Genomic DNA, 16,743 nt, shown 5'->3' on the forward strand with positions numbered 1-16,743 from the left:
GTTTTCATCTGAGACCTCACAGCCTAGTCTACAGACATGCACTTTTGGCACACAATAACTTATATACATAGGGGGTTTTGTACTTATAAGTAAGCAATTGAGAAATGTCTGTCAATTGATATCAAGTCAGAGATGGAGACACAAAAAGAAAAGCTATCACTATCAGTAGGGCCCAGAAAACTCTCAGGGCGGGGGAAGGATTGAGTTTGGAGCTTCTCTTTGGACACTCACTTTAACCCAACACCATATGATATTGAGATGTTCCTAGTCAGAACTTGAGGTCTCACATTTTATGTATCAATACTACCAGGGGAGGCAACTTTTTTGTCTTCTTGACAGTAAACATTTTAAAGACTATGTTGCATCTGAATATGACTAATATATAGTATTTTTTGGAGAGTGTTATTCCACCCATAGCCTACAGCTGAGGAATCAAAACCACATAGTGAATAAAAGGATTCAGCTACCAATTCACCTCACAGTTCCCTTCACAAGATTAGCTCAGTTGCTGATGAACTAACACTAATTTTTATTGGCTTGGCTTCCCAGCATGCTTCCCTCTGATTTCATACAAACTGCACTAAAACCACATTTCTGTTTTTCCTACTGTTTCAACCAGTCTGCCTTTCTGCATAGAAACACAGCTTGCATCAGTCCTAAGAGGTATAGTTCAGCTTTATCAATCAAAAAAGATTCTATATTTTGTGAATACAAAGCAGTTGAAATGAAACACTGGTGCCTATGACAAAGACAGTCCTGCGAAACTGCTGTCCCCCCCACTGAACATTTTTATTTTGCCACGCTCACATTTCCAACAGAAATCTGTTTTGCTGGGGAAAAAAATGCAAATAGTTACATTCAAAAGTCCATCGACGCAGCCTGGCAAACCACTGACATCTTGAACACCAGTGCTGTACCACGTCCATGCCAGCAGCTGGCAATTTTATGCCCAAGCTGAACCCATAGTTTCATGCCAGAACTGGAGGAATGTAATCTCAGCAGTGCATTCAGAGTGACGTGAACACCAGTCACACCCATGAGCAGAGCCTGCCAGGGAAGGCAGCACTGAGCAGCAGGTCTGAGATCTCACTATAAACCACGGAATTAAGAGCATAGACGTCGCCTGGTAGCCCATGTTGTTCCTATCAGAGGGAAACAAGTACCCCACAGAACCAGAGAAATGAATGTGGCAGTTTAGGAGGCAAACAAAAAACATGCTTAAGGTATAAAGAAAGGACAAGAAGCACACCTGGTTCTGGACCCTTGCACTAGACCAATGGGACTGATTTACTAACCTTTTTTTCAGACTTAATTACTGCTACTTTTCAACAGCATTGTAATATCCCAAAGGAAAAATTCTCTCTAGAATTACTGCTTCTTTTGCACATTACAGCATAGCAGCTCTACAGCAATAGACATACAGGGTATTCTCCTGTTGTCTCATTCTCTAAAATATAATGTATGTGATGTCTAATAGTCTGTATTGTGACTTTGTACTGATAAATAACAAATGAATAGAGGGAAAAATGCATTATCTTTCTGTCACACTGCATTACAAGTGCTTTGATAGATACTTCATGGTTGTGAGACTTACGTACGTACAGCCTCTTAGAAAGAGGGTAATGTAATTTTACTTTTAATTTCTAACTCCTATGTTTCTGACAGTCATATTAAGAATAGCAAAAGTCTTAAAACTCCTGATAGAATGCTAAATCTCTCTTTGATATTGCACAGTAGAACATAATGGGTTCTGGCATTTAGAGAGTTTGGGGAGGTTGTTTTATTTTGGTTGGTGGTTTTTTTGTTTATTTGTTTTTAGGGAGTGCAGTGTCAAAAAGTGTACATACTCAGGTTAGTCATAGGATGGGATAAAGAGATCCATAAAGGACCACAGAATTAAAATGAAAAGGCAATTTTTAATTAAGTTTGCCCAGTTTGACTTGTGACATTGATCCTGCCTCTGTTTCTCCTTCTCTGGTTTTTGAAAATTTCTATGCAATGATAGCAAATTGGATACCCTCCTTCTGTGCAATTCATTAAAACACTGCCTGCAGCAAAATGATACTTACTTTGAAAAGCAATTCACCCGGTACTCCTTTACCAACAGTGAGGAACAACAGTGGCTTTTCCACGTCCAGATCCAAGGACTTGATATTTTCCAAGGTTCCTTAGGTCTACTGTTGCTTCTTGCTACTTAAGTAACCAGGCAGGTATTTTCAACAAGCATCAGTATCCTCTGTCTGGGCTTGGGTATTTGTGCTCATTAAGGCTTCTTCCCAGTCAGGGCAGGAATGTACATAGATTCCACATAAGGTAGAAATGTAAAATAATCGGCATTACACAAATATCAATATACTTTTTCTTGCCTTCTCTCTCCTGATAAGCTGAGATCTCCCAGTATTACTAGATTTGGAGACATTAAATAAGCAATACCGATAAAAAACAGAGAAGTAGAGAGAGATTAAGTGATGAGACAAAAATTGAATGAAAATTTTTTAAAAAATCTCTAAAATAAGACAGTCCTTCATTTCCCATCATTTCTCTCAAATAAAAGCCTCTTCTTTCACAGATTTTCTTCTTTCAAAAGACTCTTGTTTAACATCAACATATAAATATTGTATTACCTAACCATCAGAGACTTGCTACAGCATGCATAAATTTCCCTATTTATACAAAGTCCTTTATGATTAAGAAGGATGGTTTTCAAGTAAAAGATCTAGAAGTTAAAAAGCTGTATTTTTAATTGAATGCAATGCCTAAAATATAACATCTTCCAGAATCAGATAATGACAAAAGAAATCTGTCAATAAATAAATACAATCAGGTAAAAACTTTGTTCAACTCACACAGTCAGTTAGAAATCGTAACACAATTCTAGCTAATTAACTGATAGGGGAAACTTCTCATTGTAAAATTAAATTTTATTTTCAATTACCAAATTTGTGGTTTTGCATGATTTACCAGATGCAATTCAAATGTTGTAAATGTTAATGAGGAACTCTTATTTGATGCTAAAAAAACCCCTTGGTAGTGAGGAACTGAAGGTGTTCTGGTGCTACAAGATCATTTTCATATCTCCTTTCAGTCTCATATCAGGCTCATACCAATCTCACCAATCCATGCCATTAAAATTTTAAAATACTAAAATGATTTTATAGAAATTGTATTTTGTAGAACTAAATTGATTTTATGGAAAAGAATACTCTTTTTTGACATGCATTTAATTATTTTTCAATAATTCAACGATATGTTACAATTGTCATTGACAGGTACATGAAGTTAGATATTTAAAGAGCACATTCATTTAAATGAACATCTCTATCTTCTGTCTGTACCAGAATATATCTGACACTGGCATTATTGAGTAACATGACCAAAATTACCACAATGACAGAGAACCAAGCACCAAAGAGAGGCAAAATCCCTGGGCTGCAGCCACCACAATGACAGACTGGCCTCAGGAGATGCAGGAGCGCCAGGATGGGCAAGGAATCTGGTTCTAACCCAGGGATATGATAAAAGCTCCAGAACAAAAATCTTACAGCAGGTGACTGTGGCATTTACTACCAATGAAAAAAAGAGATGGCTAAGGAGCTGTGTGTATTAAGCTCTGAAGAATACAGTTCAATTTACTAGCTTAACACTCATTTTCTTGGTAGAAATTGCTTTTCCCCATGCTCCAGGATGAGCCTTAAAAACTATTCATTCCACAAAGAGCTATTCTAATTTTAGGTGATAAATGATTATTATATGCATAACTATTTTCTTTCCTCTTTCTGATCTGTCTACTGCCTACATTCACTGGGTTTCTTTTCTCTTCCAGTATTTGTAAAGCTCTTCATCTCCTGAGCATCTCCAACCCTCCAAACCAATTATCTGCAATATATGTATGTCTGAATGAACCAGTACCTTAACTTCAGTAATTCATGAATTTTCAGAACTTTGTTTTTTAAGCTCAGTATTTACAAATGCCTTTGTACAGACTATACTGCAGGCAAACATACCTATCAATTAATATCAACCTGCCAGCTCCATTAGCTGCATTTAGGACTGACAAAGGGAACTCTCCTGCCTCATGCAAACACTGGCATCATCATAATTAAAAAGATAATCTCTTCATCTGACACTGAAACCAAAAAGGTAACTCAAAGTTCAATGACTGCTGAGAGGAACATGAATTGTCTTCAGTCTAGTTTAGAGTACAGGCACAAAGCACAGTCTTGCTCCTGGAGAAAAATCCTTCCCCATGACTATTCCCATCCTTCTGCATCTACCAGAATATGATCGATCACTTCAAACAGTAATGCAGCCTAATGAGCTTTTGTAAACAATTACAAGCCAACACGGTAAGAAATTTTACATGGAAATCTGCTTAGATTTCCTTGGGTGTCCTAGACACAGCACTAAACAAGAAAAAATAATGGTTGCAGGACCTATCCTTTTGTTCTTTGAGAATAAAGAAATAACTTGCTATCATTACCAACTAGACCTAGAGATCCTACTAAATCCATGCAGGATTTGAAATGCAAGAAGTGGAAAGAAAACTTCAGATGCTTGAAAGGAGTTTGCATAGAGTTTTCTTTCTCCATATTTCTCCAAATACAAAAACTAGATAAAACAGAATAGTTTTATTCATACTACAGCTATTTACACAACAAACAGCCCTAAGAAAAAGACTTTTAAATTTCCCTTTCCTTGAGTACCATCATAGCATTTCTCTAAACGCACAGTTCAGTGGCATTTGAGGTCTCCAAAATTATTAATTTATTTTCTATTAAAAGTGCCTGCACAGTTAGGGGCACACTCCTCAGCTGCAAGATCTTCTAGGAAAAAAAAAAAAAAAGCCAAAAACGTTGCACAGCTGGATCGTGGCTGTCAGTCTGAAATATTATTAGTTCATAATAACCAGTATTTTTCTGTTTTTACAACAATCAAAAAAAGAACACGTATTTCTAAATTTATTCTATGAAGTTTCTAACTTTAAAGATGTCATACGCAATGTGTTGAAAGTAAAATTGTTTAACAATTTCTTTGAGCATATTTCCAATCCTTCACAGTACCTAGGAAGAACATCTGTTTCTTTGTATGTGTGCGTACATGCACATTTCAAATGTATGAGCAGGGAAAAAATAAAGAGGACAGTAATTTAGAAAATGTAAATTGCATGTTTAAAAATGTCAAACCTTTTTATTTTATGCTTCCATCACTTGAATTTTGCTAAAGAACTTCTAAGTATCATATTTCTGTAACAACTGCATAACAGCGTGTTTTTTCTATGTTCTGATTTGTTATGCTCGTCTTTCTAGCCCTTTTCATCCCTCAGTAGAGTGTGTTATTACACACCACAACATACAGTTGCAGAATGTCCCACTGAAATCTATTTGAAGTAGCTTTTAGGCAATCTTGTCTGATAATAACTGAGGACAACCTGTGGCTGTGCAGCACTGACACGTGATTGGTAACTTCACACTACAGCAGCACTTAATAAAACTACACACCACCTAAGTGAGGCCTGGTTGAGTAAGACATCTATAGCACTAAAAAAATAAAACAAAAAATAAATTCAATGCTAAATTCTTAAAGATACTTCAGTATTATTTTTCTTTGTCTAGAAAATGTAACAAAGTAAGTTTCTGTTAAACAGTCACTGCTGCTTATTAGTGCCTGGCATGCTTTTCTTCTGGCTCAACTGTGAAAAATGTGTAATCTTGCCTAGTGATCTTTCATCCTGATTTCCCAAGGAAACTGCTTATGCAACCATGGACTGTTTGTGTATGTTTCTTTATTTTTATTTTCTGGTTCCCTCCCAATAGCTTCTGAACCCGTTAGAGTTTCAGTCACTGGGACAAAGGAGCAAGTCTCAGAGGTATAATGCTCCTATAAATCTAATGAAAAAGTGCATTTGGTAATGAAACAGAGAGATAGCAACTTCATACACCCACTCCTGAAAATACTAAGCACACAATCAATCCCACAGCAGCAGGAGTCCACAGCGAGGAAGCCACAACAGGTTGCCCCAGTGAGAGGTAACATAGGGAGGTAGCTCAGGGCAGGGGCTGTCCAGGCAACTGTGGTGCAGTGGCTGCTGTGCAAAGTAAGAAAATTAGCAGTGTGGATAATAGCTGAAGTACACATTGTTTTGTGCCAGCTGGCACCAGGATGAGGGCAAAAGATTTATTTCCCTAGTCTGGATCTTGGCTTTAGGTCCAGCACAGCTGGAGCACCTGGCCCAACCACATTGGTCTCTGCCCTCAGAAGCATCCCATGGACTATGGCTGGCCAAATATTCTCAGGCATAAAAAGCCTTGCCACAGCTGGCACTAATACTATTACTTTGCTGCACACTGGAGGGGGATGGGAATGTCTTTGGAGCAGCATCAATACCACATACGGCCATGATAAGGCATCTGCAAGTAACTTGGTAACCTGCACTAGCCTATGATTCTTTGGGTTATAGCATGCTTAACCCCATGCCCAGAAGACAAAAATAAGTAAATAAAAATAAGTCTTAAAGAAGCAAACTATCACCATTTTTTCTATTTAATATGTTGTTCTGATTTATGGAATAAGTACACCACCAAATTACATAGACAATTCAGTTGTTCACACCCCTCCAAATATTTTACTAAATGAGAGCTTTCAGATTTCTGAGACTTACTTGAAAGGGATACCTCGCTCTTTCATGGCTTTGAAAGCCCAACTTGCCTTTCTTGTATGGTAGCCAGAGCATAGGAAAAACTTATTTAAATGTCTGTGATAACTCCTGCTGTTCTGGGAAGGCAGGACACTGACTGCAGGCAGGGAAAGCACTAGAACTGAAATCATTACAAGCTGTCAAGTCTTTGCCCTGAGCTTCAGATCCAAACTGAATTCTCAGCCTCCTGAATGTGAAGCCAGCCATCTCCACAGGGTGTATCACAGAAATGGGTTCCAGGCGTGCATTCTCATTTATAGAATTTATGGCCTTTAAGTCTCTTCTGGTTAAATTCCACGCAGCTCTTCATACTTTAACGAACAGTTCCTTTACCACACTTGCTTCAAAAAAAATCTTATTTATATTCTTACCCACACTTCTGATTTTACTCCAACTCAAGGACCATATAACTGGGCAGCATTATCATATCTAAGTTTACAGAAAGTTTTTATTCTCTCATGGTATTTAAGTTATGATCTTCACTTCTTAATACCACTTGTTAGTACTGCAGTGTAAGCTCTGTGGCACAGAGGCATATCATAACCCAGATGCCATGTCACCTTTGTGAGCCAGCCTTTCCAAACCAGCACATGGCAGCAATTCTTTATTTCAGAAAACTGTAACTGTGGAGCGGGATTGCCATCTCTACAGATCACTCATGAGTCACTGTTCATAAATGTACATAAAACAGAAAGTGCACCTTTTGTGAGTCAGTGTTTTTCAAAGCATTTTTACAAAATGCCCAGTAAAGGTATTAATATTTCATGCATGTATTTTGATCATTATTATACAGTTTTTAGTAGATATTATTGCATTTCTTGTTGTGACATGCATTGAAAAATAAAATAATAGGGGGAAAGTTTTCAATCACTTACTGGAGTAGGGCTTCAAACCATTCTTTACCCAAAAAGAGGGTTTAAGGACTCCAGAACAGGTAAGAGCCAGACTATACAAGTCATTCAGTTCCACCTGAAATTTCACTTTTCTGAAGTTTTACAGTTTGACATTGAATGATTTCATTTTCTGTGTAAGCTAACACTCTTCTAACTCATGATCTCATGGTAACTGTAAAAAAAAAATTTTACTGACTTACATGACTCTTTCCTCTATGGCATTCACATTATTTTTTGTTCTGAACAGGACCACAAGGAGTGCAAAGCCAAATTAAATAAGTAATTCTTAACTCCAGCACACCCGTGTTCCTAAGCACCTAATCTTGTAAACTTAATATTATTTTAAAGGAAGCTGGATTTTCCTGCTACAGTACTTCCTTTGAGGCAAGGAATGAAAGTTTTTGGTCCATTTTAACAAGTCACAGTAAAGACAACAGTTGCTGCCATAGTTCTCCATTTTGAGCACCTGAAGTACTGCTCTGAATTAGGTTCTGTGGAAAAGGCAAAGCTGGGGAAACCTTTGTCCAAGAGCTAGGAGCGCTCATCCAGCTGTAATTCATTCACACTCACCTCCTAGTAGACTATTCCAGCTGTTCTCACCCCTCCAGCTGAAACTGGGATTTCACAGATACTGATAAGAAGCATATGGGGCCAGACTGGCCCCAAATGAAGCAGAAATAGAGTGGCTGAATCATGAGAATGTCATCACTTGAATTCCAGTCTTCAATTAATGGATCACTCATGGATTTTATATTAATACTATAGCCAAACAGAATTATAACCAGAGGAGATGATATTCATTTTATCTGTACTGTTGTGAAAAATCAGTACAGGAAAATGAAAATGGTTTAGATGGAGATGGTACTTGAGGCTACACACCTCAGGCACTTTTTCTGTTTTCTCACCGTTCTTAGTTTTGCTTGTAATGTCTTTTCAGGTTGAAGTATTTATCTCACTAGTTAACTAATAAACTTCTTAAAAGTACATACTCATATAATTTCCCAATGTAAATTAAACCCTAGAAAAAACCTCAGAGGAAATGTTTTCCTTTAGTTCTAAACACTACATTACTTATATTTACTTATATTACATAAGAATTTAATTTACTAATTTCCCTTCTTGCAATAAATTCGTAATCCTATCCCGTGTTCTAAATTTTTTTGTCTAAAATATTTATAGACTTCTTTACAAACCTCATATCACTGTTAAATGTAGTATTAAACCAGTTAGTAAATAATACACCACTCTCCATTCTATACTATTTAATATTCCCTATCATTTAATATATCAACATTTAACATTAAGGAAAGTATTTGATACAACTATAACTATATACAGAGAAAATCTAATATTACTTAGCATAAATGTTCTGACAGTCACTTTATCCAAACCCTTCAAGGTGCTTAAGAGATTGCTTGAGACCTTGAAATAAGTTGTTTATTTTTAAATCACCGTTAGGATATTCAAACATCTCAGTATGGTATACTTACCCACTTTATTCCACAACCATAAACAGCATGCATATCACACACATCTATAGCAAAAAAGGTTGATTTTCATATGTCATACTACACAGAATACATTCATGCATTCATGAATGTAGCAACTATTTTATATCAACAGTTCTACATAATAAAGCTATTCTTACAAAGCAGTATGAAAGTAATTTAGCTCAAGCTGCAGGAGATATTGTAAGATAGGCATGACATAATTACTCATTTTAGATGTACTGGCACCATAAGTTGCCTAAAGATATAAAAAGTTGCCTTTTAGGCTTGTTCACAATTATTCTCAAATGACTGACCTATCTATACAGAAAGTAGTGTTATACTATAGCTGTTACTGCTTATTTATTTCCATTGAAGTTTCCAAATGTTTTCTTCCTAACTCATTAGCTGCTCCTGAGCTCCTCTTTCCCCCTCCAAATACTGGCTAGAAATACATGGCCATGGAGCTTTATCAATATCATTGTTTGCTCCTGTGATAAATGCTGTCCAATTTGTTGATATTATAATTAAAATATAGAAAAAATTAAAATTAGTATAGAACTAAAATGGAAGTATTGGAGACCAGTGAGTTAAATAACCCAAACTACATGTCAGGTATATTAGTGTTACCATTACATATAGCAGTCTTTGCTGTGATAGTGTACATAGTGTGGTACAAGCCTTTGACTGCATGTTTATTTTAGTTCCAAACTGATGGCAGTGCTTTCCTGTATTTTCCACGTCCATCCCCATGCACTCATTTTTATGCTGTTTCTTAAGCTGATGACTGCCTAGAAACTCTACTGTGCAATACAGTTCAGAACGTCTCAACTTCATTATCTGATGTTTGTTTCTATATTTAAAGTAGAAAGACTTTTTAATTGAAGGTGGAGCAAGGCTGGTCAGTTACTCACAGTCTCTCCAGGGATCTCAGCCCGAAGAAAGAGCCATTCTTCAACCACAAGATCTTGTTGTTACTCAGAATCCTACAAGAAGTCAGGAAATAATCTGGTTAATAGAACATGATAATTCCACTGATCTAAAACATATAATTATAGTAAGTGACTGCTCTGTAAAATACTAATCACAAAATTCACTGCTTCATTTGCATTTTCCCATCATAGCCATAAATAAAGATTACCATTTCCTGAAGTGCATAGTTTCTTCTTTATTAAATAAAAGCACAGTCAAGAAATATGTCAAGAAGTGAATTTTGACTCCAGCTTGAAAATTCTAACACTGCTAAATGCCCACACTTTACTAGTAGATTCTAAATTACCACTAAGGTACTTGTTGGGCTTCCCAGTCTGCAAAAAGGCGGGTAAAGCAAAAGACATGTTAAAAACTGTTCCAGTAGATTAGAGGACAATAAAATCACTTTGCAGTGGCTGCCGTAGCAGGGAGGTACAAGGAATCATACCATGGATAGCTCACATATACAGACAAAGTATTTAATTTTCTAGAGGAGAGACAAACAAAAACAGACAAGTCCAAAAATTTTTTCCTGTTACAACCTCTGCATAGTAGAAATTCAGTAATTAAGCTATGCTTGACCCATCAAACACCACCACCATCACATACACTTGCAGACTGGCCCTGCATGCAGGCCATTGAAAAAGTTGTTTATTCTTCCTTATATTAAGCTACTGTGAATTTCACAAGTGGTTCTTCCTAGTTTAGTGACTTTCCATCACCATATGTTCCCAGCTATTTCAGAAGCAATACAATATGAACATGCCCTTGTTCTGAAGATGTTACCCCTTAAAAACCTTCCAAAATGCAAAAGAAATGCAGTTTGGTTTAGCAACTTGAGAAATTGGGGTTTTAATGTAATGACTATGCAAAGTGCATAAGAAACATTTGTCTCTGAAAAAATCTAATTCCAACTGCCTGAGAAATGAGTCTTTTAATGTAACATTTACAATAAATTACACTTCTCTAGTGCACAAAAGTACATTTCAAAATAAGACATGCAGCTTGCAATAAGATAGAAAGTAGACCAAAAATATTTCAAAATAAATTTTATGCTCTTAACTAGCAAACTTGAGATTTTTAAATCAACTTTTTATTTTTGTAAAGTTTTTAAACAGTCAGTTACACAAGACATCTTAACTTGTCTTGCTCTTAGCATTTCCCATTGTATATGAACAGTAAGTGCTTTGCCCCAGCACACACCTACCACATAAAACCTCAAGTCTAGATGCAAATGTAACAACACTGACTCACAGGAACACAAAAAATAATTATTGATGTAGCAAAGTTAAAACACTGCAATGTTAGTAAGATCTAGAGAATTCTGCAAATCTAAAATTCCTATATAAACGTGTATTTTGATGTGACTTGATGGCCCACTGTGGGTAAATATATGAAATGCTCTATTGTTTTATTCTCAATGTTCTAGTATTTTATTCTTTTATTCAACTTGTCTTCTGAGACTGCAAAGAACTTGAGTCAGTCAAGAAAAAAGACCCAAAATTAAAATTGGCTGGGCTTGGAAAGACTAACATAATGAATTCCACTTCATATTGGGTCATTTTTTTTTAATATGCTGTTTTACAGAGAGACCATCTTTGAGGTCTGTTACAATGACATTTGATACAAATATTGTATTTGGACTACTTTTCATAGTCTGATTTGCAAAGATAAGTGCACTTCAAAACTTACAGCTGGCTTAGATACAAGTACTTCTGTCTTTAAAAAATTTTCATTGTGCCAATTTGTTTTTCCAGCCTTCTATTCATTCTGCCCAGAAAAAGAGGGCAGTCTGAACTTTGCTGGCACTCCATGAAAATGCAGCACAGGTCAGCTGGCCCCCTACTCTTCCTCCATGTCCCCTTCCGTACAGCCCTACACACATTGATTGAAATCAGTATCATTAGCCCACATAAAACAAACTCCTATTAATTAAGGAGAACTATCAAACTAGTAATAAATCACAAGATTAAGCAGATCATTTAGTTCATAAATGGAATACTCAGTAAACACAGCTCATGATTCTGCTATCTCATTCATATTTTTGAAAGATAAACTGAGTTGTGAAAAATGTGACACCACAAAATTAAAAAAAAAAAAAACAAAAACCAAAAAAACCAACAAAACTTAGCTATGTAGATTTGAGTTTCTAAAGGAAACCTTTCAAATCTTTATACCGGAGTTTCACAGAGACTTTCACACAGAGATCAGGTTTCAAAAATTAAGTTTCCCTCAGGGCTTCCTCTTCTCTACAGTGCCAACTTAAATTCAGGTTTTATAAACAAAGTAATAAGGATATCATAGTTAAAATATGAATCTTTTTCTGTTCAGAAATGCAGCTTTAGAGAATCCTAGCATTCCAGTAAGGTCCCTAGGGAAAACAACATCCTCTCTAACAATTCATATAAGTTATCTACATTTCATTCAGCTGGGTGGTACTGCTACATGGGAAGAATCCACCTGGTTTTAATTAGTTTTAGTGATGTGCAAGAACTTGCAACAGGCTGTTATCAAGAAGGATTTGGGTTGTACTGAAGACCAATTCTGTGAATAAAATGAACAACTTCAGTGGCAAACATAAATCACATTATTTTTCATACAGTAATGCATCACTTACTAAGCTTTTGATGCGACTCATAACATTCTTCCCTTCTGAGGACATTTGTCGCAGGAATGAGGATGGAAGGGAGGAAAGTTTTGGTTACAATGTTCAATATCCTAACACAGAAACAAGGCTTAACTACCGACAATGAACAACATTTTCAAATAATCAATGCCGGGACAAATTGTGGCTTTTAGTCTTGATGCTGAAATTACACTGAATAATTTTTGTACATTATTTCTATGGACAAGCAATAGAATGGACATGAAATGTATGAAGTATAGCCAAATAGGTATGTTTCTCTTTTCCCTCGAATACAGTCACCTGCTTACAGGGAAATGTTTCTAATTAAAGACCTGCAGAAATTTTGCAGTGATGAGCATCCTTTTCTTGTACTTACAGATGGCAAGGGTTTGGTGAATAAATACATGAAAAAAAAAAAAAGTGTTATTCATGTATTTTCTTTGGAAAGCTTGTAACAAATTTATAGCTGTCAGATATAACAGAAACTGACTCACTTATTTTAATCAAACTTCTAATAGAGGTTGCACTTTTTAAAAATAAACCACCACCATGCACCAACTGTGAATAAGTACTTTTCACATTTTATCTATCCATAGCATTTTCACTTGGTTGCTTTTTGCGTTTTTTTTTTCTGATGTGCTAGTGAATCACAGTGATGAATCTCACCATACACTGCAACTAGGCAGCTGGTTTAAATAATTATCAGTTTCTAGCTATGTGCTAAGAAGCTGACATTTTAAGTATTTTATTCCAGCAGAAGAAACACTATGAAAATGAGCACACTTTATTTCAATGAAGGTATTTTCTAAAACCAAAATCTACTTAAAGTAGTTTTTTTGGTTTGGTTTGGGTCTTGGGGGGGTTTTGGGTTGGTTGATTGGTTGGTTGGTTTGGGGTTTGGTTTTTTATTGTTGGTGGTGGGTTTTTGTCTTTGTTTGGTTGGTTTTTTGGTTTTGTTCAGGAAGAAGATTCCCAGAGAAGCCTTCTAATAAGTATTTATTTTAAAGTTCAGTTTGCAAACTGTCTTTGCACAATATATTAAAGATTCAAGCCCAAGTAACTGAAAATTCAAATCAAGGCACCTTCAGTCCCAGCTCTCACAGGATGCAACTAAAACAGTGCTGGGGAGCAGTTTACCTGTCAGTAGCACTCTGCTATCAGACACTTTATGAACCATTCTGTTGCTGCAGTTGACTGTCTAAAATCTTACGTCTCTGCTACTTCTCCCAAGACATTTTGGGGGACAGTTTACCCCAGGGAGGCTGTTCAGAAGATATTAACTCAACACCAGGTTTATTCTTTCCTGGCCCTCTGGAGCCCTCCAGCACTATTCCTGCTCTCAAGGGATATCATTCAAACACCCTCTCTTGACTTGCACTGACATCCTAAAGCATTTAATCCATGCATGCAGTTTCACAGCACAAATGTACTTCCCTGGTGGGCTGCAGCACAGGCTGAACACGATTCCATTCACCCTGCACTGGAAACAAACCAACCAACCAACCTCACTTGGGGGGGGGGAATGATGCCTTAGGTTTTAACTTTTATATTTTTCAAATCCTGTACTGCCCAGTATGTAACTGAAATTTCATACGGCCTGTTAGCTACTGCTGCTTCATGCTGGTTAGACATAACAAACCCTCTCTAGGTTTGCACCTCAAGGACACCTTGTTGACCCAGGCCCCAAAAACATGTAAACTAAAGCCTTTGAGAGGAGGGGCAAGTTTGGGGTAATTACATCATTAACTGAAATTATAATTGGAGAATTAACTCTGATATGCAAATGGACCAAATTTATAAAAGTGTGAAGAACTTGTGCCCAGGGTCCATCTTGGGTGGAGGCTTTTGACTCCCAAGGTGTACCTTTGAAGGCCCTTCAAATAAATACCTACTCTTATTTTCTTAATCTTGTCTAGCCTGTGTTTTCAGGTAGCCACTTCGAGGCATCAATACACCAGGACCAAAACCACGCCAAGCAGATGCTAACAATGGAGAAGCATGGACAGTCAATGAGCCATTGCTTCCTGTGCTCTCCTTTCAGTCCTGGACTCCCTTTCTTTACAGTACAGACATACCTAAAAGAATAAATTGCTCTAATGGAGAAAAGTAATTTCTCTGATTTTCTTGCCAATTCTTCCATTTGAATTAAACAAGCCATAAATCACAGTTTGCTTAAAATGAGGCTGTGATTTTTGTTTTCTGAAACCATTGAAAGTACAGGATTATGTGGCCCTGTGCAACAAAGTCTCATTCAAATACAAAACATGCCCAGCATAAGAGAACTTACTGAAGTATTTAAAAAGCATCAAATAAAGAGCTCTCAATCATAATGAAAACAAACTTCAACTTCCTATATAACCCCTCAGAGAGAAGGAATCTTTTTACCAAGCCTCCAGAGTCAATGGACTTGGGTTCACTTGACATTACAGAGTAAACAAATTCCACAGCTGAGGCTTCTTCAGTGGGATGGTGCTGCATCCCACCCAGTAAAGCCTAAAGCCTGCAAGCTCCCACAGCAGTGCATCCACAGAGAAAGCACAGCTCAGATAACCAAATCTAAGGAAGACAAGGCATTTAGATGAAGACTGCTATTCCCAAATGCATAGTGAACATAGAAGGAAGTGTGACCCATTAATGAAAATATGTATTTCCTCTGATAATACTCACAGGGGAAAGTACATGAAAACCACAAGCAAAACCTCCCACCCAAACTTCATGAAAAATCAGTAAAATGTCAACTTTCACCTGGATTTTCTGTTGAGCAGCCCACGAGCTGCTACAGATCATACCTGACCCAGTCCTGTGTCTAGGCTGATAGACCATGTCTAGAAAACTGAAACCTCCAGAATCCTTCCTTTGAGCCCCACTCACTGGGCCCAGCTAAAGGGACACTCAAGTGCTACAGGAAGCAACAACCAGACCCCCAACCACACCCACCCCTGCTGTGCACTTCGTCTTAATCCCTATTCAGTTTTCCACTTCTCAAGTAGAAAGGTGTGTTAGGTGAACATCCATGAGAATTTGAAAAAAGAGAGAAAGCCTGGTCCACTAAGATTGTACATCTGGGACGACTGTGCTGGGGCTCCGTTCAGAAACTGTGTTTTGAGTTCTGCACTTTCTCTTACATGCTAACTTAACATCAACAATTTGAAGTATCTTTTATTCCAAAATAACAATTTAAGTACAGATAGTAGTTAATCATTTTTCATGGAAGCCTGATAACAGCTGACATATTGCAGTTTAAGATGTTTGTCCTCTTTACATGTGGCATGTGGTTAGATACGAAGGGAGTGTGAGAAGACATCCTGTGAAATCCTTGGGCACACTGGTAGGGAAAAATGTATTTAATTTCTTTATAGTATCAGAATACAACTAGCATAATTTATATTGAAATCCTACAGTGTAAAATGAAAAACTAAGTTTTTCTAAATTTTTTTTAAGGTTTTAAAATCCTTCTTGGTAAACCAGAATATTGTTTATTTCCCACAACATCCATAATTCATTGAGAACTGCACCACAGAAACAAATTAAGAAGGAGTTTGGACCACAAACATGGCAGAAATAGAAAAATAAATTTAAAAAAAAGATACCTGCTTTTTGTGCCACACATGGAGGGATACATGGAGCTATCATAAAATACAGGTACAAACTGCACTTTTTTTCCCCTCTCCAAACTGAAAACCATAGCTGAGTTACTACCTAGTACTTCAACAGATAATATTAGAACTATACAAACAGACTGAGAGGGAGTCACAGAACAATAACAAAACTGATTGAACAAGTGAAAAGAGAAAAAGGACTGAAAACGCTGCTGACAGCTCACAAGATGAATTGGGTGTGGTGGACATCTGCACAGTCTGATACCCAAACACAAGGGAGGAAAAGTTGTAAAGATAGGGGGAGTATTTATTAATTTATTATATATCAGTATGTAAGTACAGTAATTCATAGTGCCTGCTTCTCTTTCTGACTTTGAGAACATCAAAACTTAAAAGAGCATAAAGGTAAATGATCAGAAGGGTAAAGATGAATATAAAGGCCTGAAGTGGCACCTCTCTTCCTGAAGAGGAT

At 36.8% G+C, this 16,743-nt stretch overlaps 1 protein-coding gene across 1 annotated transcript in view; it reads right to left on the reverse strand.

Moving 5' to 3' along the window:
- LOC121660085 (adhesion G protein-coupled receptor A3-like) overlaps positions 1-16,743 on the reverse strand; it is a 263,515-nt gene that overhangs the window by 205,583 nt on the left and 41,189 nt on the right. Inside the window, exon 2 of the mRNA XM_042019066.1 lies at positions 9,989-10,060. Coding sequence (XP_041875000.1) covers positions 9,989-10,060 — 72 coding nt within the window. The remainder of the gene's footprint in view (positions 1-9,988; positions 10,061-16,743) is intronic.

Source organism: Corvus kubaryi, unplaced genomic scaffold, assembly GCF_017639235.1.
Source record: "Corvus kubaryi isolate FWS band 111438036 unplaced genomic scaffold, C.kubaryi_AGA036_p1.0 138, whole genome shotgun sequence".
NCBI lineage: Eukaryota > Metazoa > Chordata > Aves > Passeriformes > Corvidae > Corvus > Corvus kubaryi.